This window comes from Triturus cristatus, chromosome 6 (genome assembly GCF_964204655.1).
Source record: "Triturus cristatus chromosome 6, aTriCri1.1, whole genome shotgun sequence".
Classification (NCBI taxonomy): Eukaryota; Metazoa; Chordata; class Amphibia; order Caudata; family Salamandridae; genus Triturus; species Triturus cristatus.
Genome location: NC_140589.1, coordinates 1,897,436,739 through 1,897,464,273, shown reverse-complemented (window position 1 = coordinate 1,897,464,273; position 27,535 = coordinate 1,897,436,739). Strand labels below are relative to the sequence as shown.

General features: G+C 44.5%; 1 protein-coding gene across 2 annotated transcripts in view; it reads right to left on the bottom strand.

Moving 5' to 3' along the window:
- LOC146822353 (uncharacterized) overlaps nt 1-27,535 on the bottom strand; it is a 74,515-nt gene that overhangs the window by 26,420 nt on the left and 20,560 nt on the right. The window contains exon 2 of one of the 2 annotated variants that reach the window (XM_085613438.1): nt 3,726-8,403. The exons of the other annotated variant lie outside the window; for it this stretch is intronic. Coding sequence (XP_085469564.1) covers nt 5,329-7,986 — 2,658 coding nt within the window. The 5' untranslated portion in view covers nt 7,987-8,403 and the 3' untranslated portion in view covers nt 3,726-5,328. Of the gene's footprint in view, nt 1-3,725; nt 8,404-27,535 lie in introns of those variants that run through there. 2 annotated transcript variants of the gene reach the window in all.

The following is a 27,535-nucleotide window of genomic DNA, read 5'->3' as shown; positions in this document are numbered from 1 at the left end:
ACCAACAGCATGTAATATGGTCAAAAGCCAGGGTACAAGACGTTTGTTCATTCATAAGTGTTGGAAGGAATGATATGAGTCATGCTGGTATATTGTGATAGTCATGAGAGGTGAGCTGTGGCAGGAATACTGACACTGTCTGAGTGCCTTCCTCTTTTACAATCTTAAAGGTAAGAAAGCAGGGGTACCTCCTCCTCTGGAGCGGAGGAACAGCCCCCTACTTAAACGACCCCAGAGATGGAATATAAAATGGTAATTCATTAGCATTTTATTTTTCATCCCCCATCCCGAACAGAGCGTCAGGAAGGGTGGGGCCAGTTGAGTGACTTTAGCAGGGAGGGATGTGAATGCACTGTTTAAATTGTACATGTCTTTTTGGCCAACCATCTTGCGACTGCCAGCCACACATGCTCACTTTAAATATCTCTAACCCAGCGGTCATAAGACAGCTGGGTTAGAGCAAGTGCAGGCCTCCAGAGCGCTGTGAAGCACCGAGTGAGGCTGCTCCCTCCAATCAGAGCACTGCTCTCATGCTGCATGTGAGCAGCACCGGCATTGGTCAAGGGAGTTTCTTGGTGGCCGGGCTGCAATCGGAGAAAGACGATGTTGTGTGCAGAGTCTCTATCCAAATATCAATGTCTTCAGGATGGTGATATAATGGCCTATCAATTGCCACCATCTGTCCACCAGATGGGCCCATTCAGTTCAGTAATATTATGGGTTTTTTTCATTGTTACTAGGTGGGAGTCCAGTCGGAGACCAGGACAGTGAAAGTGTGGTACAGCTCTGTTGCATTTGTCATGACAGTGCATTATAGTAGGCTCTGGAACAGGAAAGAGCTTTGTCAAGCTAGTTAGTGACCATGAGTCACGATTGTAAACAGGACACATCATTGGATGTGTTATCCCGTCAACATAATCAACAATGACATCATAGACCACCTCCATCTAGGTATGGGGACATAAAGTTGATCAAATGTATACAATGTCTCTCTCAGGTTGTGTTGATGTGCTATAAGTTGTACTAAGCTTATATATGTAACCAGCACTATCTTTTCCTATGTACTGTGCTCGGATTTTTTCGGGTCATGTTTGCATTTTATAAAGCACTCGGAAAAAAAATGTATAAATAATTATAGAAAGGATCGGGATTGAATGAATTTCATCCACATCAATGCAAGACACCAAGGGGGATACTATGCCATTTACTCACACTGGAAGAAACCAAGGGGGTCTCTAGCATAAATCCTCTGTATGATTCTCATCAACATCCCCTCCCTCCCGCCCAATGGTGGCCACAGAGTTTATCCTTTTGAAACAAGGCTTGTGGGGAGATAAAACCTTTGTTTGTCTTTCCCTATTCAGGCAAACAAATTTATTTATGTGTTTTTTCTATTGCGCAGGCATAGCCTGAATGGACTTGAGAGCACTTTAGAAACGTAAATACCTATATCCAATGTACAGTATAAGAACGTTTACTGTGTTCAAACATCTAGGATTGCAGTCAGCACTTTCTGTCAGGTCCCGCGAAGGCCTCTCAGGATCGGTTTGTTGCTCAATGGGGGCCCCCCTATTGACAACCCTAATTCCGAGTTGCCGTAAAGGCACAGAAGCTTAAGGGGATCAATCGGGGGGAAGGAAAGGAAGGGAACAGCGGGGAGGGAGATCTGTAAAGGAAGCACAGGGTCTGTTAGCAATACCGCCTTTACCGTAAACAACAATATCACCCACTTGTCTCTCATAAACGATTAGGTCTACCTGTAAAGGAAAAGAACCAAAGCTAGCTTTGCCAGAAGAAGGGCGATTAAGATTTGTCAAAGCCTCTTCAAGGCCAGCTAGATGCAGGGTGCTCAGGGATGCCTCAGGTCTGTATACGTTACCCAAAGGGCACAACTGTTGATAAACAAACAACACATAAACCCCCCCTTGTTTGTACAGCAGATGAATATACCTTAGTTTCTTTTATAGGGCATAAAACATGTACCCACCAGAAAGGGTGTGCTGGTAGGCCTCACTGGGGAAAGAAGGTCTTATGCTGCAGCCTAGCGGCCACTCTACAAACCCCCAGCTAGAAGACAACACAAACACACACACACATATCAGCGGTACATGGTAGGCTTCACGTATAACATTAGGCGTTGAGCTTTGACATCTGATAAGGCAGAACAATGTTGAGCAATGAAATCCACAGCGTGGTATTAAGTCATACCACCTGGTAAATGTCACTAGTTTCCGAGCGCTCCACGCACTCACTCAGGTAGGATAAGTATTTCCCTGACAAAGTCTCTCGAACAAGTAGTTTGGTTTGGCAGTTACAGTTTACCAGTTCGAAGAAAGCACGAACGTGTGCACGAAAGGACTCTTGGTGGTGTCACTGACACCCTTACCGCACCCGGGGAACACCACGATTCAGCGACGAGGTTCAGGTCAGGCTCCAGGATAATCTGCGAGCGTATCTCCTCGCTTACCGGGCTAAATGGGTTCCTGGCTCTTGCGCCGCGTCACTTCCTGTGCGCGCGCGTCGCCGGCCCATAGGCTGATAGGATTTGAAGTTCCGTGGCAGCTGCGGTAGTCCCCCATTTGACCCGCATCTCGCGGAACTGGTTCGCGGACCGATACCAACGGCCCGCGTCTTCCATGAGGGAGGTCGAGGGGGCAGAGGTCCGGTGAGTGTTCGTGACACTTTCAGTAGATATTTATTTATTACAGATCAGCATGTTAAAAATACACTACAAAAGTAGAAAGAATAAAATTGTGGCCTATATATGAGAGAGGAGATTGTAATCACTGCTGTAAGTAGAAGCCTCTTATTCGAAGGTTGCAAGCAAACTGTCCTGCAATGCCTGTGCAAATTGTGACAGCTCCTGTCCCGCATGAGACCATAAACCTGATGCATATGTACTTTGGGGGCTGTAAACCTATAAGGCCAGTAGCATCTGACTTCCAACCGAACCCAAAACTCCACTTGTCCTCTCTTGGGCATTACTATTAGTGAAAGAAACAAAATGTCAATAATAAACAGCATGAGCATAACATCCTAGATAACAAACTCTGAATATTATTATCACAAATGTGCCCAAAACTGTGACTTGAGCCCTAGAAGGCCGTGCAGAACAATTTGACAAAACTGCGTAAATAGGCAGAGACATGTCTTATCACAAGGTAGCTAAACTAGTCCTTATGCCACCGTAGGCTGGGAACAGGGAAAGAAATCCAGATGTTGCTTTCTGTAACATTTGCATTCTGTTGAAGTTTGATGCTCTCTGGAATTTTCATATTGTCACTTCTGTGGGAAAGATCTAAGTTGTCCTAGGACATTTTCTTGACCAATCCTTCAGCACCTGCAATCACTGACACTATTTCTGTTCCTTTGTTCCACATTTTGTTTAGGTATTTTATCCCCTTATATCTGTGTGCAGTTGTCGATTTTGTGACATAGGAACTCAGGCTGTTTCCACAAAAGGACTTCAGAGTCAGTACATTTTAAAGCCAGGTGGCCATTTGGATGCCTCATCAGAGAGCTTGTGGTAGGAAATGCTCTTCACATTTATATTATGCACATGGCTTCTCCCCAGTGTATAATTTCTGATCAAGTGTTAGCTATTCCTTTGTAATGAATGTCTTGTCACACTGAAGGCAAATACACTTTCTACCAGGAATGCATGTTGACACATTAGGTTCAACCTGTGAAAAAACATTTTACAAGAAAAAGTTGTTTCTGCCAATACAGATTATCTGATCAGCAACTGGTCACATTTATTGCTTCAGTTACTTCCCAGTGTGGATTTTCAGATGCTGCATTAATTTTCCCTTAGTAATGATGGATTTGTCACATTCGAAAAATCATAAACATTTTACCAGACCTGCAGGTCTGTTGACTTAAATAATCTACTTAAATAATTGTAATGCTCTTGACCCAGAAACTGCTTTCAAATTATGTGATCCGAGGAAAATATTTTAATTCACTGAGCCACCAATTTCTTCATTGTTAAATGTGAGAGCACAGTCAAATATATGAGTTCAGCATGTCTGTTGTACAACAAACTATTTTATTTGTTTTAATAGACTAAACATTTGCTCCATATATAATAGAAATATAGCCACATATAGGATATACATGACCCCTGATTTGCCTCTTTGTTCATTAACAGCATTGTCATTATGGCATGGGCAGGAATGTTTCTCAAATCATATTTAAAAACTATCACTTTTAATAAATACATAACGAAAGCCTGAAGTGGTAGCACACAGCCATTTACAGTAAGCCGATTTTCTATTGAAATGGCCACAAAATTTCCCACTGATATGTGGTTTTACTCATATCACTATAGAGTGTACAAACAATGTTTTTAAATTGAGTTTCTGCAAATATTTGTAACTTGCACATCACCAAGTAAAGTGTTCTGATTTATTTTGCAATTAAATGTTTGTTTGCATCACACTTTAGAATTTTAATAAAATTTGCTATAATAGTTCCTGACATTTTTGAACTATAAATTTGCAAGCTATTTACATTTTGTTAGAAAGAAAACTGACATACTACAGCCTTTTTGTTTCCCAATGATTAATCAACAGCTCCATTGACTAAAAAACTCCAACTGTAGTAGGAGAAAGAAAAGTAAACACCATTTTCCAAGATAAGCAGCCATTAGTAAAAAGACAAACTAATATTTGACCTCTGTCCTTCAACAGACAGCAAATCTTTCAAGATAAAAACAAGATTTAAAGGCATCTTTATTGTTCATTCATTTTCTGAAGGAACAGAACACCTGTTCCTTTCAGCTTAAGTTCACTCACCAGAACGGACCATTAGATACTAAAAATAGCCTGACCTGATAAAATATGACTCGCAGTAGTGAGTGGGTGAGTGAATTTTGAGACCTACTATGGTGTTGCTCCTGTGTATAGGACAGGTGTCCTACTAGTAATGACTTTCTGATGTTGCATTAGCTTTGCGTTTGCCACACTGAGTGCAGTGATATGCATTTTCTAACATCATGACTTTTTCCTCTGTGTTAATTTATTGTTACCGTGTCAGCTGTACCCTGCAAATAAAAGAATTGTCACATTCAGTACATTTATTCAGCTTCTCCCCAGGGTGGATTTGTTGATGCTGCTTTAGGCTAGTCTTCCTTCTGAACACTTTCTTACATTCTAATATCAATATGGTTTCTCACCTTTGTGAACTTAATGATGTTGCATTAAACTGTCCTTTGCAATACATGCTCAGTTCCATTCAGGACATTCATAGGGTTTCTCCCCAGTATGGACTTTCCGATGTAGCATTAACAATGGCCTTTTAATAGTTCCCATGTCACATTCTGTACATTCATAAGGTTTCTCTCCCTATGTGGACACTTTGATGTTGCATTAATTGTGACTTTCTGATAAAAGTCTTCTCACATTCAGTGCAGTTGAATGGTTTCTCCCCAGTGTGAGCTTTCAGATGTCGTGTTAAATTTTGCTTTGTAATAAATGTTTTGTCACATTCTTTACATTCATATGGTTTTTCCCCAGTGTGGACTATCTGATGTACTATTAACCTTTGCCTTGTGATGAATGCCTTGTTGCATTCACTACATTCATACGGTTTCTCCCCTGTGTGGACTCTCTGATGTACTAGTAACCTTTGCCTTGTAATAAATGCCTTGTCACATTCCGAACATTCATATGGTTTCTCTCCTGTGTGAACTTTCAGGTGGTGTATTAATTTTTGCTTTTCAATAAATCCCTTACCACATTCAGTGCATTTATACGGTTTCTCCCCAGTGTGGATTTTCTGATGCTGCATTAGGTTTCCATGAGTAATAAATGCCTTGTCACATTCAGTGCATTCATATGGCTTCTCCCCGGTGTGGACTTTCTGATGTTGCATTAGATGTGACCTTCTAATAAATGCCTTCTCACATTCTGTACATTCATAGGGTTTCTCTCCAGTGTGGATTTTCCGATGTTGTGTTAGCTGTGACTTTATAATAAATGCCTTCTCGCAATCAGTGCAGTTGAATGGTCTCTCTCCAGTGTGGACATTTTGATGTCGCCTCAGCTTTCCATTTGTTATGAATGCTTGGTCACATTCAGGACATTGATATGGTTTCTCTCCTGTGTGGACTTTCTGATGTAGCATTAGCTGTCCATTGGTAAAATATGCCTTGTTGCATTCAGTACATTTATACGGTTTAACACCAGCGTGGATTTTTTTATGCTGTTTTAGATACTTCTTCCTTTGGAACACTTTATTACATTCTGTACATTCATAGGGTTTCTCCCTGGTATGAACTTTCTGATGTACTACTAACCTCTTCCTTGTAATAAATGCCATGGTGCATTCTGTACATTTATACAGTTCCTCCCTTGTATGGACTCTCTGATGTACTATTAACCTTTGCCTTGTAATAAATCCCTTTTCACATTCAGTACATTTATACGGTTTTTCTCCTGTGTGAATTTTCAGGTGGTGTATTAAACTTAACTTTGCAATAAATCCCTTGTCACATTCAGTACATTTATACGGTTTCTCCCCAGCATGGATTTTCTGATGTATTGTTAGATGTCCATGAGTAATAAGTGCCGTGTCACATTCAGTACATTCATACGGTTTCTCCCTGGTGTGGACTTTCTGATGTCGCATTAGATGGGACTTTCTAATAAATGACTTCTCACATTCTGTACATTCATAGGGTTTCTCTCCTGTGTGGACTTTCTGATGTTCTGCTAGATGTGACTTTCTAATAAATGCCTTCTCGCAATCAGTGCAGTTGAATAGTCTCTCTCCAGTGTGGACTTTTTCATGTCGTTTCAGACCACCATTTGTAATAAATGCCTTGTCACATTCAGTACATTGAAATGGTTTCTCTCCTGCGTGGACTTTCTGATGTTGCGCTAGGTGTGCGTTGGTAATATATGCCTTGTTGCATCCAGTACATTTATAGGGTTTCTCACCAGTGTGGAATTTTTGATGCTGTTTTAGATTCTTCTTCCTTCGGAACACTTTATTACATTCTGTACATTGATATGGTTTCTCTATAGTGTGGACTTTCAGATGTTGTTTTAGCTCTCCATTTGTAATAAATGCTTTGTCACATTCTGTACATTGATATGGTTTCTCCCCAGTGTGGATTTTCTGATGTTGCTTCAGCTCTCCATTTGTTATAAATGCTTTGTCACATTCTGTACATTGATATGGTCTCTCTCCAGTGTGGATTTTCTGATGTCGTTTTAGCTCTCCATTTGTTATAAATGCTTTGTCACATACTGTACATTCATAGGGTTTCTTCCCGGTGTGGACTTTTTGATGTTGCATTAGATATGACTTTCTAATAAATGCCTTGTCACATTCAGTACATTTATATGGTTTCTCCCCAGTGTGGACTTTTTGATGTTGCTTTAACACTCCATTTGTTATAAATGCTTTTTCACATTCTGTGCATTTATACAGTTTCTCCCCAGTGTAAATTTGTTGATGCTGCTTTAGGTTTGTGTTGCTTTGTGATACTTTATTACATTCTGTACGTTCATGTGGGTTCTCCCCAGTGTGGGTTTGCCTATGGAGCTTTAGATTATTCTTCCACCTGAACACTTTATCACATTCAGTACATTTATATTGTTTATCCTCAGTGTGGACTTTTTGATGTTGCTTCAGCTCTGAATTTGTTATAAATGCTTTGTCACACACTGTACATTGATATGGTTTCTCCCCAGTGTGGATTTTCTGATGTCGTTTTAGCTGTCTATTTGTTTTAAATACTTTATCACATTTATTGCATTTATACCGTTTCTCCCCGGTATGGACTTTCTGATGCTGAGTTAGGTGTCCATTGTTAATAAATGCTTTGTCACATTCTGTACATTTATAGGGTTTCTCACCCTTGTGAATTTTTTGATGCTGTTTTAGGTTCCCCTTCGTTCTGAACACTTTATTACATTCTATACATTTATGTGGTTTCTCCTCTATGTGAACACTCTGATGCTGCATTAGGTCTTGCATTGCAAAGAACACTTTTCCACAGTCAGTCCATCTATATGGTTTTTCTCCAGTATGACACTGATGATGTCACACTTGTTCTTTCTCTGTCTAATAAATGTGTTGTCAAATTGTAGATATTTATACAATTTCTCACTTGTGTCTTCTTTCTGATACCAGGTAAGCTCTTCTTCGTAATAAGCACCTCATCAGACTTGCTTTAGTAGGTCAGTGTGTTATGTCTTCTTTGTAAATTATCTGATACCAAATAGCCAAGTACAGACCTCATTGGGCAGTTTGGTTTTTCTGCTGTAGTAAGACTTTGGTGAGGCTTTAGCCTTCAAGGGAAGAGATTTCGAGACCTACTGTTTTTACATGGCTGCCTACACAAGTGATGTTTAAAGCCTTGAACTTTTTCATTTATTACTGCATTTATTTCACCTGTTAGATTAAGAAAAATAAGTCATGAATAAGCTGAATTGCAGAGTCACTCACAAACATCTATTGGAACTCATTGCGACATTTAATTGTCCATATAGACAAATGTGCTAAAGAAATTCGAGATTATACTTTCAAGGTAAAGATGCAGTAGGCAGAGTAAGGGCACAGTGATCCCATTATAGAAGAGTTTGGACTCAAGGAGTGACCAAGACACCAGAGAAGGTTACTGTTCAGTGAGTGAGCCCCTCTCCCCATGACACACTACATTGTTAAATCCATAGTGACCAGATGCCTCCCTTCTTATCTAGGGAATTCTTACTAATATCATGGCCTAAAAAATAACAAAAGATGGAGACTTTTCCAGTGAATGGACCATGCAACAGAGAGCATCACAAGAACAATGGGAAACATAAGCAACTGATGCAAGGTAGTCCTTTATACTATCAGAGAGCCTGGGAATAGGACCCAGGTAATCTGAGCATCTTCTACATAGTGTAACTCCAGAGATCCAAGGCTCTGACCAGACCTACACAAGGAACAGGAGGTTTACAACCATTTCAAACACACATTGGCAAAGTCAATAAGTGTCACCTTTTAGATATAAAGGCTTTCCCAATGCTACACCACATCAAGAAAGAAAAACAAAAGTTGCAATGATGTGGCTACTGTTGCATCATTCTGTAGGCATGCAGATGTTTCTCTACAAATTTGCACACCTAAAGAATGACACATGCACCATTTCCCGTTTTTGGTCTGGTGTTAACCAAATTCTTTATTTATTAGAAATTACATGCGTAACATGCTTACTTAACCCCTTCGACGCTTATGACGGAACGGTTCCGTCATGCACGTCGGTTGGGCTGTGCTTATGACGGAGCCGTTCCGTCATGGCCCCGCCCGCGCTCAGAACCTTCAGCACTGCGCGGAAATCCGCGCAGCGCTGAAGGGGTTAAAGGGGCTTCCAGCTCTCCATCCATGGGTCAGTTGTTGTGCCATTCACATTTTAATTCTGCCCACTAAAGAATGCAGCTTCGGGCAGTGGGTCTTCCTACTTCAGTTACTGGCTAACTTCACTTTGAGTGACTGGATTTTACTCTTTTACAAGGAAGTAGTTTCCTTCAGTGCCAGTGTTTTCATTTGTTCTTAATTATGTTAGTGTTGCCTGAGTGTTTAAAGCTTTCTACCAACTCTTCACATCACAGGACACATTCCAGTGTATCAGTTCCTGCTAATGATGTTGAAATTTCTTTTGTAGATGTCTGTGTTTATTTGATTGATGCTACGTCACAGTATACCAGGAGTGGTCCATTTGCATCTATTCTTTATAAAGTAATTTACTTTTTAGAATGTACGCAAATAAATGCATTTATACCTGCCCTCCTGTATGTATTTTAATTGAGGAATACAGCTATTCTTGTAAACCAACTTTGTATGTGTGTTCTGTTTGTCTGTCTTGCTAGTTTGCTTTCAGTACTCGTTTGCTGTGCTTATATATTTAACTATTATATTTCTAATTGAATCTGCACTATCCGGTCTCGCTTTGCAATCTTATCTATCTACCTCTGTGTGTGTCAATCTACCCATCTATCTACCTGCCGATCAACATACCAACTGTCCCTCTATCTACCTGTTTGTCCCTCTATCGATGCAACTCCTATCTTTGCAAATCTCTCTATCTTTGTAAATCTATCCTTGCAAATCTATCTTTTGAAGTGTATCTATCTATCTCTATCTGCAAGGTTATCTCTTTTAATCTATCTATCCAACCGTGTCCACCTGTCTTTGTGAGCCGCTCTATCTATTTTGCAAGTCACCATTTAGCTATTTTTCAACCATATCTATTTGTAATTAAGGTTTAAAAAAAAGAAAGCATTAGCAAAGGCAAGAGGCTGGCAGCAAACGCCAAATCTATTGGCTTTTTTAGGTTGGGTGTTCGTTTGTAATTTTTTTTATTTCACCAAATGTATGTGTAATACATAGCTATGTTTGGTCTCTTTCAGACAGGCTTCATCCATAAGTCTGCTGTGTCATTCACTTTTTAGTATTTATTCCTTTACTCAATGTTTTTTAGATTGATGAGGGCCCAGCTGCTTCCCCAACAATAACGTTTTGCAAAAACCATGACAGAACAAATCAAAAAATGCCAAAGTCAAAAGGCTGGTGGCCAACGCCAGATCTGTTGGCTTGGACTGCAGCATTTATAGTGTCATCTACTAGAGTGACAACGAAACGTGGCTTCAGGCCTGGACTGCAGCATTTATTGTGCCATCCACTAGAGTGACAATGAAACATGGCTTCAGGCTTGTCCGATTGGGAGGGACGATGTAAATGAAAAAGGAGAGACAGTCAGTCAATAACTACATCTGGAATTTGTTTTTGAAAAACAAACATTATTATATGTTTAGTGGATAGCCGCCAAAACCAACGACCGCAAACTATGAAACTTTTTGCATAGTGAAGGAAACCGTGTTGATGGTGGTTCCCTTCAACATAGAGAGCTTCCCGCTGGTCAGCTGTCATCTCTATATAGGTGGAGCTACTGTCTGTCAGGGTTTCAGGCATTTAGTCGTCCTCCACCAAGACAGAAGGTAGCCTTCAACTTCAATTTTTTTATAAGCATATGTTAAGATCTTATACCCAAACGCAAATTATAACTTCACTTTAAACTTTCTTTTTCAGTGAATGCCTGGAGTTCTTTTAAAATGTTGCTGAGGTTTGTGGACTGTAGTCAACCATTTGGGAACTCTTGCAGGGTCTTGGTCCCTTGTCAAACCTCCCATGGGGTTCACAAACCAGAAGGAGGTCCAGAAAAGGTCAATGACCTCTTGCTGCACATTAGCATAACTCATTAATCATGCTGAAGAGTGCTATTAATGCAGAGGGGTTTGCTAATTCCACAACAAAATATACATTTTAAAGAGTTAGTTCTTTGAAGTAGAACCATTCGGGTCCCTCAGCATGGCCTGGGGGTCTGGAGTTAGTGTGCCTTTCATTTATAGGATTTGGGGAGTTAGTGGCTGAGGCCTATAATGACAGCAGCAACATTTTTCTTATGTTGGAGCGGGTCCTTGTGCCATCTCCCCCTACGACAGTTCTCCTGTCCAGCTTGCCTGCAGTCTGCTACCCTTTGCTGCCTTCTGTTTGTGCCTCCTCTGCTCATTTTTCCGCACTCTATTTGCCTTTTTCTGTTCTTTTTCTCCTAGTTTTTCTACCTTGAATGCTAATTTTTTCCTGCCTGTTCTGCTGGTTTTTTCTGCGTCTGCTCCTCCTTTTCTGCACTCTATATTGCCTTTTTCTGCTCTTTTCTTCCCGCTGTCTTCCTCCTCTGGGCGTCTTCCTCCTCCCACCACGCAGCACCCCACCCTCCCTCCAGAATCTGCTTAATGGAGGCAGCAGCGTGACCCCATTGAGCAGGTCCTCGTGCCAGCTGCCCCTGTGACAGTTCTCCTATTCAGCTTGCCCACAGTCTGCTACCTTCTGTTTGTGCCTCCTAGCTTGTTTTTCTGCCTTTTCTTCTTGTTTTTCTGCTGCTCCTTTTCTGCACTCTATTTTGCCTTTTTCTGCTCTTTTCTTCCCACTTCTCGCTGTTTCCCTCCTTCTGTCAGGACTTATTAAATGGAGGCTGCTGCGTGGCCCCATTGATAAGATAAGGTAATATTTTATGCATGATTTATTAAAACCATTGCATTTACAGAACACATGTAATTAAAATGAATTACTCAGAATTCATTTTGCCCTGTAGTGTGGTTTTGGCTGTGAGTGAATCCTACATAAATTGGTGTATTTTCTGTGTCGGCTACTCCTTTTCTGCATTCCATTTTGCCTTTTTCTGCTCATCCCACCATCTCCCTCCTCTTTCTTTCTCCCTCCTCCCACCACCCAGGACCCCGCCTTCCATACAGGTTTCCTTAGTAGAGGCAGCAGTGTGACCCCATTGAGCAGGTCCTCATGCCAGCTACCCCTGCGACAGTTCTCCTGTCCAGCTTATGCGCAGTCCCTGACCCTCTGCTGCCTTCTGTTTGTGCCGCATCTGTTCATTTTCTGCACTCTATTATGCCCGTTTCTGCTCAGTTGTCTGCCTTTCGATGGTGACTTTCCACCGACAGTGCCCCGATACCCCTAGGGGTGACAGTGCTGTGCTGTGCAAAGGCTGATTTGTTGATGTTGCAGCCAGTCAATCAGGAACCAGATATGGACGACACAAAAAATTGTTTCCTCAACCATTAGGATTGAGTTATTTTAATGGGGAGTCCACAGAAATCTGCCAACACAGGTTGCGTGTGAACAATTACAAACCCAACAAAAATGTTATTTAAACACTCATTTCTTGGAAGCTACTAAATCAATTTAAACCAATCCAAGAAAAGACAGTTCCTTGAGTAAAGTTCTACATTGATGCCGCGTGTTTTGTAAATCCTTCAGAGTTTTGTTTCTGTATAGGAGAGCAAAGGTTCCTGTGGGAATTAAAATAGGAAAGCCAACGTTTGTACCCCGCTTGGAGGGTCTGAACAAAACTTGCAATGCAGAACGCAACATGGTTGAACTTTTATAGGAAAGTTTTGTGCAGATTTGTTGAAGTAATTACTCCTGCACTTGGGGCTCTACACTGGCAACCAGTAGGAAGATTATGTGATTCGGAGCATTTCAAACTGAGCCTTCGGTGGGATGGACCAACCTTCTCACAATCTAAACTGAACCTCTGCACTCAGAGGAGAACCCTCATTTCAAGACTGTCTCCTCTCCTGGTAAAAATGTTGTATTATTGGGAGGTCTTTATCCGTATAGACATACAACCCGTGAAGCAAACTCCCACAGAGAATATGGACCGGCAATACCGATCTAGAATTCAGAAAAGCAATAAAGACCTGACTACCCAAAACCATGGCAAGAAACCACAAGTTCCTATCAGGAGTGCATCTTCATTAGGGAAGTGCGGGGTGTCCCAGAACCTAATAACATTATCCTGTAGTTAATAGTGGGGCTCAGGGGTCCTAGCCAGGTATGTCGATGTCTTTGTACGGTTTCAGTAGAATCACACCAAACCTCGGGGGAACAAGTGGTGCATTTTTTTGTTTTTTTAAATTTGGATTTAGGTTTTTATTAGAAGTTTGCTCCTGCAGCTCAGGATGACCTAAAATGTTATTTAAATTGTAATAGTTTTAAAATAAAAGCTACTACCCTAAAGAGTATATGATGCAGAGCAACCGTGAGCCTATTATTACTGCGGCAGTTATTTTGCAATCTTTCTGAAGTCAAGTATCTCGACTGACCCTTGACCGCGGTCGGTGTTTGAACAGTTTATGAATCTGGGCTATATTCACTGTGGGTATAGGTGCTAATACACAAAAGTGTATGCGGTATGCACAGCTGGTATAGGCACTATGTATGGTAGAGCAGAAATAGGAATATTAAAGGCACAATAAGGTATAAGCCTGACCAGAACACATGTAGATGCGATCTAGAGAAGCAGGTCTACGCGCTACCTATAGCAGAACCATTGCAGGGCCTACAAAGAACACAGTGGGACTAGGCACTATGCAGAGCGGAGCAACACCACAGATAACCCAAGCAGGGTGGGTGTAGGTGCGATTTTAATCATCGTGGGTCTGGGCGCTATCTTTTGCAGAGCAACAATATGACTATCCAGAGCACAGCAAGTTACGACCCCGAGCAGAGCGGGCGAGGGTCCTATGCAGAGCAAAGTGGATCTAGGCGCCATCTATAGCAGAGAGCAAACAGGAATATTAAAGGTACAATAAGGTAGGACCCAGAGCAGGTGTAGATGCTATTCAGGAACGGGTCTAGGCGCTAAACTATAGCACAGCAAGTGTAGGTGCTTTGCACAGCACAGTCAGTCTAGGCCCTATCTATAGCGGAGTGGATATAGGAATATTAAGAGCACAATAAGGTATGACCCTCAACAGAACAGAATAGATGGAAATGCTATCTAGAGCAGCGAGTCTAGGCACAACCTATTGCGGAGCAAGTGCAGGGGCTATGAAGAGCACAATGGGTCTAGGCGCTACCTACAGCAGAGTGAGTCTGGGAAGAGTATTCCCTCAGTAAAGCACTATGTTAAAAGATGATAATATGGGCCTGTAAAATGAATGGAGGGGGACTATGTATAGCTTTTAACTGTGCTTTACAGGGGGAATACTGCAGCATAACACAATGTTAAGTGGGAATGTGATTTATTGGTTATAATTATGCGATGAAGAACAATGTAAAATGTAAAACCATGAAATTAAAGCTGATTATTGTTCTATTGTTTACCGTGACCCCTGATGAAGGGCAGTTTCAGCCTGAAATGCATTGGGTTTTTATGAATAAAAACTGCTTTTGACGAACCATTGCTTCAGTCGTGTTCATGTATAGAGGTCCGGATGGACACATTTTGAACATTAGAAACTTGAAAAATGCATATCAGTCCACATGTGGGCGAATAAAGATCATAAAGATGTGAAAATGAGTAAACGAGATGGAATAAATTGATGAAAGTTAAGTAACAATGAACGCCAACATGGCGCTTATGGAGCTGTGCAATTGGCTTGGAGCGAGATGACGCCCTCTCCAAGATGTTGTCTTTGATCGATTGCCAACATGGGCTGGCTCTGCACCAGTTTGCACGCCACCCGAGAAATACAGATGATATGTTTAAAAAAACAGTTCAATTAAGCTGTGCATCCCATTCCCACCATATGGTGTCTAGGTGCTAACAATAATACATCAACTTGGTGTTCTCATGAACTGAGTGATTCTAAATGTCATCAGAAATGAGATTACTCAAGACACTGATTAACAAGAATGCAGAGTAAGCTCAGCATTATTAGTAATTGATGAGTAAAGTGGGCCTGATCAATAAATTGACTGTCCTTAGGCTGAGGAGCGATATATCCAAACTTCTGAGTCACTAAGTAAAATTGCCTACTCTAGCTGCAAATTACAGGCCTTGTTTTGTCATTTCAGAGATTAAATCAGATTAAGGGGCTGAGTTGTGCTTTTATTTAAAAACACTAGGGGCAAGGTACTACTAGGAATTTGACACAATTAAATGCGAGAACTGGACTCTTTATAGCCATGCCTTCACAGCAGAGAGCTTTTCTGAAATGCAGTGTATTATACCATGCCTTATTTACTTCTGGGGTCCGAGTGACCCAGGATCTGTTACAGGTGAGTACTCAGAGGTGCCTGTGACTTCTGTCTAGCGCCTCTCTCATGTCCCACCTCTTGCACCTCTCTTGTGTCCCCCATTTCTCGCACCCACACCTCTCTCGTTAGTCCATTCACTGCCTGTTACTTACTTTTAGTGTCTACGTTCCAATGCCCATTACTTGGACTGAGTGTCGCTTTCACTTTCAGCTTCAGAGAGGGGAGAAAGGGAGGCAGAGGGGAGAGGGGGAGACAGAGGGAAGAGAAAGAGGTATACCGGTGTGTCTCCGTTTCTGCGAACTTCATTAACCTACATGTATTTTTAGGCCTGGCATGACAGTGCAACTGTGACCCGACCTTTTAACCTGCACCAATATTATTCAGCAGTTCTTTGCTTCCATACATGTACACATTAATTCCCATGCTATTTACTTATAATGCTTTATATTGCCATACAACATTCTTGTAAAACTAGACCTGCTGGCATTGTCAATGCTTGTTGTGCTTAGGTTTTCTAGCAGCTGTGCTTTTTCAGCCTGTTTCTCTTTCTATGTGCTGTCTCACATTTTTTTTTGAACCACTGAATCCCAAATACATGCATTCAAACCAAATATTTTGAACTAGTCACAGGATACACAACAGAACTGCCCCACGATCTTCAAACCAGCTCCATCATCTACAAAGTCACACAACCAGCACCTGCACTCATCTGCTTGACAAGTTCAGCACCTCCAGTGGCTCTTGGATCACCCTAAGCCATGCCAGCATGAGACGGGCGACAAAGAAATGTAAGAACAAAAAAAAACCAAAGCAAAAGGCCTTTCCAATCTATGCACCCAGGATCTGGAGCTACATCTTTGTATCCACTGGGACTGTCCTAACCCTGCTCCACTTTTGGAAAGTGCTGCAGACACACCTCCTTAAAGAGCCCTACATCACAACAAAGTACCAGTCCACCTCCTCTCTCAGAACTCAGTTTCCCTTTAATCACTCACTGATTGTGTCTTTGCCTTTGATACTGCACTGAGCTCCAGGGCCTTTTGGCTATGTTTGCCCTGTACAAATACCACATATACAAGTACATACAGGGCACAAGTCGAGCGTACACAAGGGTAGACTGCGTCTACCCACTCTTTTCACAGGGTGGATGCTGTCTACACTGCCAAGAGGTTGGGACCCACAGAAATGTGCTAAACATCTCCTGGTATCATTTTCAGACACCCGGACACATTCAGCAGCGCCTGTACATTGTCTTTTTTCTTACCGAGCAGCAACGTGCAGGCGGGGAGGCCCATAACAAAGGCCAAAGTTAAGGGGCAAACGGCCTCCTTTAGTTGGGAGTATCCTGGCTGTGAGCCATCCGGAGCCTCACATCTTAATGCAATAGAGGGGAAACAAAGGTGCACAGCTTCACTTCACAGGTAGTTGAGAGAGGCATGCTCTTGGCTTAGTTTAGACGCTGAAAACAAGACACATGCATGAGCTGTATGAATGGCAGATGTGTCGGTCTGTCCCAATATTTATGCAAATAACTATTTAAATCCCACTGTTTTGTTTTATTTCTTTTATAGCACTACTCATCCCAATACATGGTGGCAGAGCACTTTACATCACACGTACACATTATGCATTGATTTACACACATATGATTTATTATCAATGTGTAAGATGTATTACTTAAGACAGTGAGGGTTACGAGGTGTAGGAGCCACATGTCCTTAACACCCCACTGTGCTATATTAGAAGGATTACACTTCATAAACTGCAAGTAACAAAAGGATCTCCGTGTTAAAAGCAGTAACCCACTTACCCATTTACGGAAAATAAAAATCTGTCACCTGCGTGTTACATAATGTGCTTGGCGGGAGACATATTAACCCACAACGCTACTTTGATTCAAATCTGGGACTAGACCAAACACAGATCTCTCAAACATATATGTTAACCAGCAGAGTTATCTTACCATTATTATTATTCCCTGAGATTTAGTTGGCACACAAATCTCTGCAGCAGATACCTTAAGCCCCTAAGACATTTTATGATGCAGACTTTGCAACCAATTAAGCAGAATAGATTTACTGCCACACCTCTCGTTGTTGCCATTTTCTTTTGGTAGAGTTTTAAAAAATAAATGTAAAACTTGAGGTCCGGATTTTGCGTCAAGGTTGTGTCACTTTTTTGGGACAACCCTAACGCAAAATCGTATTTGTTAAATATTGTAATGCGCTCATATGTACTCATGATAGACCTGCTTGACATGTGTGAGGTCTTAAGATCTGATGTCACTGCCTGTGAGGTCATGGGTTGTGATGCCACTTCCTGTGACTCCACGTGCGATGTAACACATCATGATGTCACGTGCCATGATGTCACTTGCATCCTACATAACTTACTCAGTCCCCCACTTTTGTTTAATTATTATTAAGATATTTTAATCGGCCACCAAAGTAGCCATAAAAGCGCAGCAAATATAAATAGAGCACATTATCAAAAACAACAAGTATCAAATAACATTGGCCATACATTAAAAAACAACCTCAATAAACTAAAATATTCAGGGAAGAAGGCATCAAATAGGGTCCAACAGATCACATAAGGTGGCGTCAACCCCCTAGTTAAAACAATCTACGTCCCACCTCTGCATTGACCTACTAAAGTGCACGCGCCCGCTCGAGACCCCATGTGTCACACTTTAAGGATCATCCAGGTAACAACAATCTTGTACACTTACTACTGTTCCAAGGAAAAAACAACCCTCTGGTTAAAAAGCATTACATTTCTCTTATTAACAGCACATTTTAAGAAGGAGCATACATGGACACAATTCGATGGGGAAATCACCAATCGCAGATATTCAAGTGACAGCACCAAACCGCGAATGCCCGTTCCCTAAGGATGGGAAGTAAGTGCTGTTTACTAGAATCATGATAAAATGTACAAAAGAAGTAATACATAGCAGGCTCTGGGTGACGATTCATCACATGGACACACCAAGATCTTGGATTGGTCAAACTGTCACAAAGGAATACCCAAACGCCGCCTCGCGGAGCCCAAAGGATAGGGCGTGAGTAGCATCTGTCCCAGGAGGAGTCTGTCCCCTCCATACACGGTGCCCCGCCGGGAGTATTCAGTGTAGCCATATACTCCCTCGCAGTAGATTTAGATAGCTCAGTCTCCTCTCTGAGATTGCGCCGTTTCATTTCGATCAAGGTTTTAACACAGGCCTTGTGTTTGGACAATGATTTGGGCTTACAAAAAAGCTGTAGCAACCCAAATCCATTAAGGCGGATTTAATGTCTCTAGTCCGGGGAATATCCAGACCTCTGTCACAAGATAAGCAACCCTGATCAATTTTCCTGCTAAAAAAGCAGCACGTGGGTTGCTCCAGATCGAACACCATAACGGGGGGAGCCAGGATAGCAGAACCCTCCACATAATCCACTCCTAGCTCCTGGTGCAAGATGAAGGTGGAACAAGACGTCTCCTTAACTCTCCATTTTGTACGCCCTGAAAAATGTTGGGGTTAATATAGCTCCAGATGCCTGATCCGCAAGTTAAAATAAGGTGACACTGCTATATATTTCCAGAAAAGGGGCTACAGGTTTTTTCCTGATACGTCCGGCCAAATTAACAACAAACTTAAGAGAGCCTAAGTATTTCTGGCGGAGTTTAGCCACAGAGGGGCCCAATTACAATTAGCATCAAAAACAATACCCTGGTAAGAAACCTCCTGGGTGAGAGCCATGGGGGGACCTTGTAATGTAATACCCCACCGCTTGGTCTGTTTTAACTTGTCATTATAAAGGTTTTAAAACGATTAGTAACTAGTTCAATGGAGCCCATCAAGATGACAAATTCTTGGAATAAGCAATGCAAACCATTGGGGATCCTAGACAGCAGGATGGCACCGTCCGCGTATAAAATGACGGGGACCTTTTTGCTGCCTATGGAGGGAGCATCTGAGATTTTAGTGAACAGAGCTGTACCTAGACCATTTATATACTTCAGAAACAGAAGGGGGAGGCTAAAACTTGACCCCTGATGTACCGCTAGCCCCATATTATACCCGTCTGTCTGTCTCCAGAGGGATCAACCCTGAAAGAGGCAGAGAGCTCGTAGTGAAGGGCTCTCAGAAATTGAACCAGGCCACCCACACGTCAGTCACTGTTTCCCAGAGTTTAGACCTCACCGTGTGGAAATTTAGCTTGCAAACTGAACATTATCTGTGCCATCTTGCCTCTCCCCAGCGCCACGCACAGCGAATGCACGGCCGCCATTTTAGGCACCCCACTCTCTCCCCGCTCATTCTCGATCGCCAGCGCTTTCCCCTGGCGCTGCGAGCATCCCCCGCGCGCCGGCCGCCCCCGCTCTCTCATACACGGGCCATAAACCCTCTCCTTCTGCGCGACCCTGCTACGGAACCACCTCCGACCGACATCCCATACATGGTCATGCCTCTCCTTTGATAACCCCCTTCCTCTGCGCCCCATTGTCCGAACTGGTCCCAGGCCATCACCTAGCCCTGCGGATGCAGTTTATTGCCCCTACTGTAAGGGAAACACCCCACATCAAAGGGATTACAGTAGATCAAAGCCCCTACCCCCTGAGACCCGACCGGTCACACACACCCCCAGGAATTGGCGGAATACCCTGCTGCGCGATAGCCATCTCCTACTGCGGGTAAGGCGGGGACTTCTACTGTAGCTATGTGTGGGATCGGATCTGAGCCGGGGCTTCAGGGGATGTTCTCTCATACATCAAGGGAATCTCAAGAATGTACTATGTGTAATAAAGCAATAAACCTGTGTATAAGAGACCAGGTCTCAGAGATGCAGTTAGAGCACCTCGTGACGATACCTTGCTGTCTGATCTGATGTGTTCTGCTCCGACGGAATAAAACTTTGTTTCCTGCCTTCCAGTCTCCGGCGCCTGCCTCTTTCATTGGTAAATTATCGAATGGTATGAGAGGCGATTACCGCCGGGCAAATACTTGAAAGGTTATCGACTGAAACTGCCGCTACCATTTAACAATTGGCGTCCCAAACGTGGGGCCCATCAGCGACACGTGGATCCAGTGGGAGAGGTCCCGACGACAGAGTTAACGACTGCAACGATCGGGAGAGCTCCTGCCCAATAGACCCTCGTCTGGCAGCCGATCATCCGAACTTCACTGGTTCCGAGCAGACCTCTCTCGAGTGATCTACGGTCCTGACTGGGAACCATCAGGAGTGCCGCGGCAAATACGGAGAGTAGAGGACGATCGGGCGCTGGAGGCGGAAGACGAGAAACTGTCCACGCGGTCCGGGTAAGGTCGTGATACACGACAAATTGCGAAATAATTGATTGATTGTTTGAAGCTTTGGAATACTAGTATTGCTCATTGATTGTGCTCATTGATTGTTCTCTTTGAGATATTCGCTGTCTACAAACGGGGAGGAGTAGAAATACTCCCTCTCTCTCCCTTTGCAGATAGTGAAGGGTAGGTAACGCAGACTTTTGTCCCCGTTGAAACCCGTCGTGCCTATCTTTATCTCCCCACTGATTGATTGTCCGAACATTGATTGTTTTGAAGAATAGTGCTCTTTGAGATATTCTCTGTTTGCAAATAACGTAGAATAGAAATAGTCTGTCTAGTCTTTGCAAATAGTGAAGGGTAGGTAATGCTGACTTTTGTCCCCGTTGAAACCCGTCATGCCTATCTTTATCTCCCCATTGATTGATTGATTGATTGTCCGAACACTAGTTGTTCGATATTGGTTCTTTGGAGGTATTCTCTGCTTACAAATAACGAGGAGTAGAGATATTCTGTCTAGTCTTTGCAAGCAGTGAAAAGATAGGTAGTGCAGACTTTTGTCCCCGTTGAAACCCGTCATGCCTATCTTCTCCCCACTGATTGGTAGTTGGTTCTGCCCGGACCGCTTATTAGAGGTGAACCATCCGGCTCCACTGGAGGGCACCCCTAATAAGGACATGTTCACTAAATATGGACTAGTCGCCGTAGCTTATAGCAAGCTGTGGCATAAATATACCAAGAAGGACCCCGAGAGTCAGTGGCCACTGATGGGATCCTTCGATGACCATAAGATAGAAGTGCTAGAAATAGCTCTGCGTAGCAATAAGACGACGCCTACTATGCTTGACAGTATCGGCATGTGGCGCAAAGAAGCAACGCAACGGAAAAAGAGGGAAGAAGTAAAAGCAGAAAAGGAATTACGAAAAGCAGCTCACCTTGCCGCTAGAAAGTTAGAAGAAGAAATAAAGGAGAGAAGGGAAACTAAACTAAGACAGGAGCCCGAAACATCAGGCCAGTACGCTGTTAGGACCCCTTCTTTGCTCTACCCTGAGTTATCCTCTAAACAGCGAACGAATGATGAATTACTATTAGGTCCCCCGATCATTTACATGCCCCCTCCATACGCACCCTCCCAATCAGTAGTGCAACACCCACAACCCCCGAACACGAGCGAAAGCAGTACAGGGGCCTCGGTCCTCACGGCCTCCGCGCCGGCCGAGCCTCCTGTACTGAACACAACGTCGGCAATCACGTTGGATGACCCTGAGATGAGAAAGAAAGATTCCACCAGAATGAATCGACTAACGAAGGATGAACGAGCAGGAATCGACAAAATAGTAGAGACTCTAGTGGAGCGTAAGGAAAGTGAGGAGTATATAACAGACGTATATAACTCGTATGCAGACAGCCGCAGACGACACTTTGTCGTACGACTTTGTTATCATGCCCTAAATGCATATGAGGATAGGTACCGCGATAAGGGTCCCGAAGGCTTAGCGACCCTATATAGGAAGGTAGACATTGGGGAAGAAGGAGAGGGCGATTTAACGAACCTTTTCACTCGTACACTCGAGGTCTATCGACACCTTAGAGAACACAGGCAGACCACCAAAGCAGAAACCCCCATAGCGACTAAGCCCCAAGAAGGTAGGGCTGATGCCATGATGCCCATCAAAGAAGCTGCCCCCTACTGGGTCCCCCCACGAGGTCAGGGAACACATGACGACATCAACCACCAAGATGCGAAGGGAAGGGTTGTATATAACTGGGTCTACCAGCCGTGGGACCGGCAAGATATTTTGACCTTTAGAAAAACTCTACCCGACTTGAGAAAGAACCCGACTGCCTTCTACACTGAACTGGGTACAGCCTTAGGTTCTACGATAATGACTTTAGCAGATATCGACTTGTTCTTTGGGCTATGTCTGCCGGCTGATGTGTGGAAGCAAATCCGGAAAGTTGACCACGCTGAGCCGTTCGGATATACCTGGGTACAACTCGATACCATAGATAAACAGCGAGAACCGGGACAGAAACCCCCGAAAGCCATATTAGAGCTCCCAGACAAGATTGTACTTAAGTTGAAGACTCTAATCCCGGAAAGAAAGGTAGATTGGTCAATAGTGACGGCTTGCCGCCAGAAACCCCAGGAGGATGTGTCTGAATACTTCTCCCGATTCGAGACGGTGTTTTCCGATTATAGTGGCCAGGACATGACCACTGCAACCGGACATCACCTCTTTGTCCAGAATTATGTGAAGGGTCTGTCACAAGAAGTTTCCCAGAAGCTACAGACCAGCGAGAGTAGTTGGGCAGCCTCCAAACCCGCAGCAATTCTCCAGATGGCCCAATACTACGAAAACCAGAAAAACGAGAACGATAGGGCGTCAGAGAAGAAGAAAAAGGAACTAAAGGAGAGGGTAATGATAGCACAGTTGCAAGGGGTGACCATAGGAAGGGAACCCCCGAAAGAGAATTACCAACCAACCGCCCCTAGAAAGCTACCCCCTAGAGACCATACACCTGCACCCTACAACGGACGGAGAGACTTAGATGGGAACCAATGTGCGTTCTGTAGAGGGTTCGGACACTGGAAATCCCAGTGCCCGGTCCTTCTGGAACTGAACAAAAATAGGGATCCCAGAGACACAGCATATGACCCCAGAAATAGAGGACAGGGACGAGGGCACACGAACGACGCAATCAACGTCAGGCCAGGCAGACCAAACACCTTTGATCGCCCCCGACAAAACCAGTGTCAGCAGTCCGACTACGAAAGCACCCATGACTTCGCATAGGACCGCCAGGGGCAAGGGAGGGATCCAGTCGAACTCCGTGTTGACCAGCAAGGTCCTTACGTCACTGCTAAGGTCTTGGGCACAAAATCTCCATTCCTGGTAGACACTGGGGCGACACGTAGTGCGTTATCCAAACGACTGATCCCTAGGGCACCCTTGTCTGGCTCACATGTAACCTCAATAGGCTTCGATGGAACGCCCTCCACTAACCCCTTATCAGCACCAATCTCCTTTGACTTAGAAGATAACACCACTGACACGACCTTTCTGCTCTCCTCCAACACCCCCGATGCTATTATGGGACTTGATTTGCTAAAACATTTTCGAGCTACCATCAGATGCTCCCCAGACGGAGTCCGAGTCATCCTACACGATAACCCAGATCTGTCCAGACCCTGTCACACACGGCGTATGCTCTCTATAACCGATGCTGACATGTCCCTACTCGACACATTACCTTCACATCTATGGGCTAAAACCGACTCAGATGTAGGGCGCATGGTGATCGACCCGGTACACATAACCGTCCGACCGGACGCAGTGCTCCCAAAGCTTCCACAGTATCGGATATCACCCGAAGGCGAGAAGGCATTGGTGGAAATCATCGAGTCCCTAGTCGAGGCAGGAGTGGTAGAAGAAGTAGTCAGTAATGTTTGTAACAGCCCTATCCTACCCATTGTAAAGAAGCAAGGCGAGGGAGATGAGAAAGCCTACCGTTTCATTGTTGATTTGCGAGAGGTTAACAAAGTAGTCATACCCCAGTACCCCGTGGTCTCAGACATCACCACCACCCTCACCCTGATTCCATCCACTGCCACCACCTTTACTGTTATTGATCTCAAAAACGCATTCTTTTCCATCCCCATCCACCCAGACAGCCGCTACCTGTTCGGCTTCACTTTAAAAGCCCGTTCGTACAGATTCTGCAGGGCACCCCAAGGCTACACTGAGAGTCCCAGTATTTATAGCCAAGCCCTCAAGAGGCAGCTAGATGCAGTCCAACTACCCGATGGAGTGGTGTTGATACAGTACGTCGATGACATTCTTTTGGCGGCCGACACCACTCCACTTGCCGTCACAGCCACCATTCACCTCCTCCGCTTCCTTGCGGAGAACGGTCACAAGGTCTCCAGAAAGAAATTGCAATTCTGCCAGCCCCAAGTAACGTATCTAGGCCACCTACTATCCAAGGACGGGAGGAAACTTACCCCTGACCGAATTCAGACCATCCTAGAAACCCCTGTTCCCAAAACTCAGAAGCAAGTGCGGTCCCTAGTAGGCCTCACCTCTTTTTGTCGACAATGGTTGCCAAACTTCAGTCTTATCGTAAAACCTCTGCTTTCCCTGCTGGCTAAAGATGTCCCCTTCCCCCTCCCCTGGACACCCGAATGTCAATCCTCCTTCAAAGAATTACGAGACGCCCTCTGTTCGGCCCCAGTCCTAGGAACCCCAGACTACACTAAACCTTTCTCCCTCTACACCCACGAAAGGGAGGGATGTGCGTTGTCTGTCCTAACCCAGTCCATAGGCCCTAAACAACGCCCTTGTGCCTACTTCTCTGCCACTCTTGACCCTGTAGCCAGAGCTTTGCCCGCTTGCCTTCGAGCAGTAGCCGCTGCGGCTATCTCTATCCGGCAAAGCGAGGGGATCGTACTCTCAAACCCCCTCACAGTATTGGTACCCCATGCGGTTGACACCCTCCTGAACCAAACCAAGACTCAACACCTGACTAGCGCACGACTGACCGGTTACGAACTGACTCTGCTTGCACCCCACATCACATTGAAACGATGCACCACTCTGAATCCAGCTACTCTACTACCTCTCCCTGACACTGATCCCAATGCGTCCCCTATACACGACTGTGTGACCCTCACCGACGAACAGACCAAGAGTAGGGTCGACCTCCGAGATACTGCCTTCCCGGACCCTGACGGAGAACTGTGGGTGGATGGCTCATGCATCAAGCTCCCCGATGGCACCACCTCAGCTGCCTATGCAGTCACCACAGCCCGAACAGTTGTTGAGACAGCCCGCATCACACAGCGATCCGCACAGGCGGCGGAACTAATTGCTCTCACACGAGCCTGCATCCTGGCAGCAGGGACAACCGCAAACATCTACACAGACAGTCAGTACGCCTTCGGGGTAGTTCACCACTTTGGGCTCTTATGGAAAGAGAGGGGATTCTTGACTTCTCATGGCACACCCATCCTGCATGGAGATCTAGTCTCTGCCCTGACCGAAGCGGTCCTCCTCCCCACACGGCTGGCTGTGATCAAATGCCAAGCACACAAGAAAGTGACAGACATTATAGGACAGGGAAATGCACTAGCTGACATTACTACCCGAACCACAGCCGAGAATAGGTCCACGACCCGTATGTACGTGACCAGGTCACAAGCTGAGAAATGGAAGGATGCTAGGAAACGATTAGGGACATCCAATTAGCCAGTACACCACATGAGTTAACTGAATGGGCACGGGTGGGATTGAAGGACGATGATGGTTGCTGGTGGACTAAAGACTCGAACAAATGGTTGCTACCAGACTCATACTTGATCCCCATGCTGACCATGGCACACTCCCCCGCACACATAGGGTCTGCCCCCATGATCGAACTCATCTCCAAAGTCTGGCACAACGACAAGATCCCAGACTCAGCCAAACGTCTGGTCCAACAATGCCTAGTATGCCTCCAACACAACCCTGGGAAAGGAACTGCTGTACCCCGGGGAGGGTTTGGGGTCCCCAATCACCCTTTTGAAGTCCTACAAATGGACTATGTCCAGTTAGAAAGGTGCCAAGGTTTGAAGTACGTACTTGTCGTTGTGTGTGCCTTCAGCAAATGGGTGGAAGCCTATCCAACCCACGACAACACCGCTATGACTACTGCAAAAGTACTACTGAAGGAATTCTTCCCCCGATATGGCCTTTGTCGAATTTTGTGGAGCGACAACGGCCCCCACTTCGTAGCCGAAGTTATCCAACTCATCTTAAAAGGGTTGGGTGTAAAACAGAAATTCCATGCGGTCTTCCATCCCCAATCTGCAGGCCTGGTTGAGCGACACAATGCCACATTGAAGCTTAAGATAGCAAAAATAGTCGCCACCACAGGACTAAGATGGCCATACGCTCTCCCACTAGCATTGCTATCAATGCGTTCCACCCCCACCAAACACCACTTAACCCCCTACGAGGTCGTCTTCGGGCGGCCCATGAACCTTTGGACTGCACCAAAACCAACATCCATCCACGACGTCCCGGACGTCCTCATGTCTGACTATTTGTATAACCTAACTAAAACGTTGTCTGTTATCCATCAGCAGGTGCTGCACGCCATTCCCGATGTTTCCAGGGGCCCCGGACACGACATCCAACCCGGTGACTTCGTCTTAGTGCGTAACTTCCAGCGCACCAAGAGTCTGGAGCCCCGGTGGACGGCCCCCCTGCAAGTCCTGATCACCACCCGAACAGCTCTTCGAGTGGAGGGGAAACGCAATTGGCTGCATGCACACCACTGCAAGAAGGTATCACCGACCCTGACAACCACGGACAACATCACCGCCCAAGAAGAACTTCTGGACAAAGACCGACCATCCCTGAGCCGCTGCCCAGATACAGAGACACTCGAGTTAGTAAGATACCCTGATCCCACCGTGCCATCCAAGGAAGGGTATAACTTGCGACGAAAGGAGAGAACTTCGGCTAAGCAGACCACAGGCTAAGTAGAAATCTCAGAGCGGTAGCCTAGTCACCTCAAAGGCCACCAGGAGAGAAACTAAGCGAAGTCTGTGGTTCTGCCCGCTACCGAGTCTCTTGAAGGTGATGGAAGCGCCCGACATGAAGATGATGGAAGCAACCGGACGTCCGAAGATCCACTACAAAAACC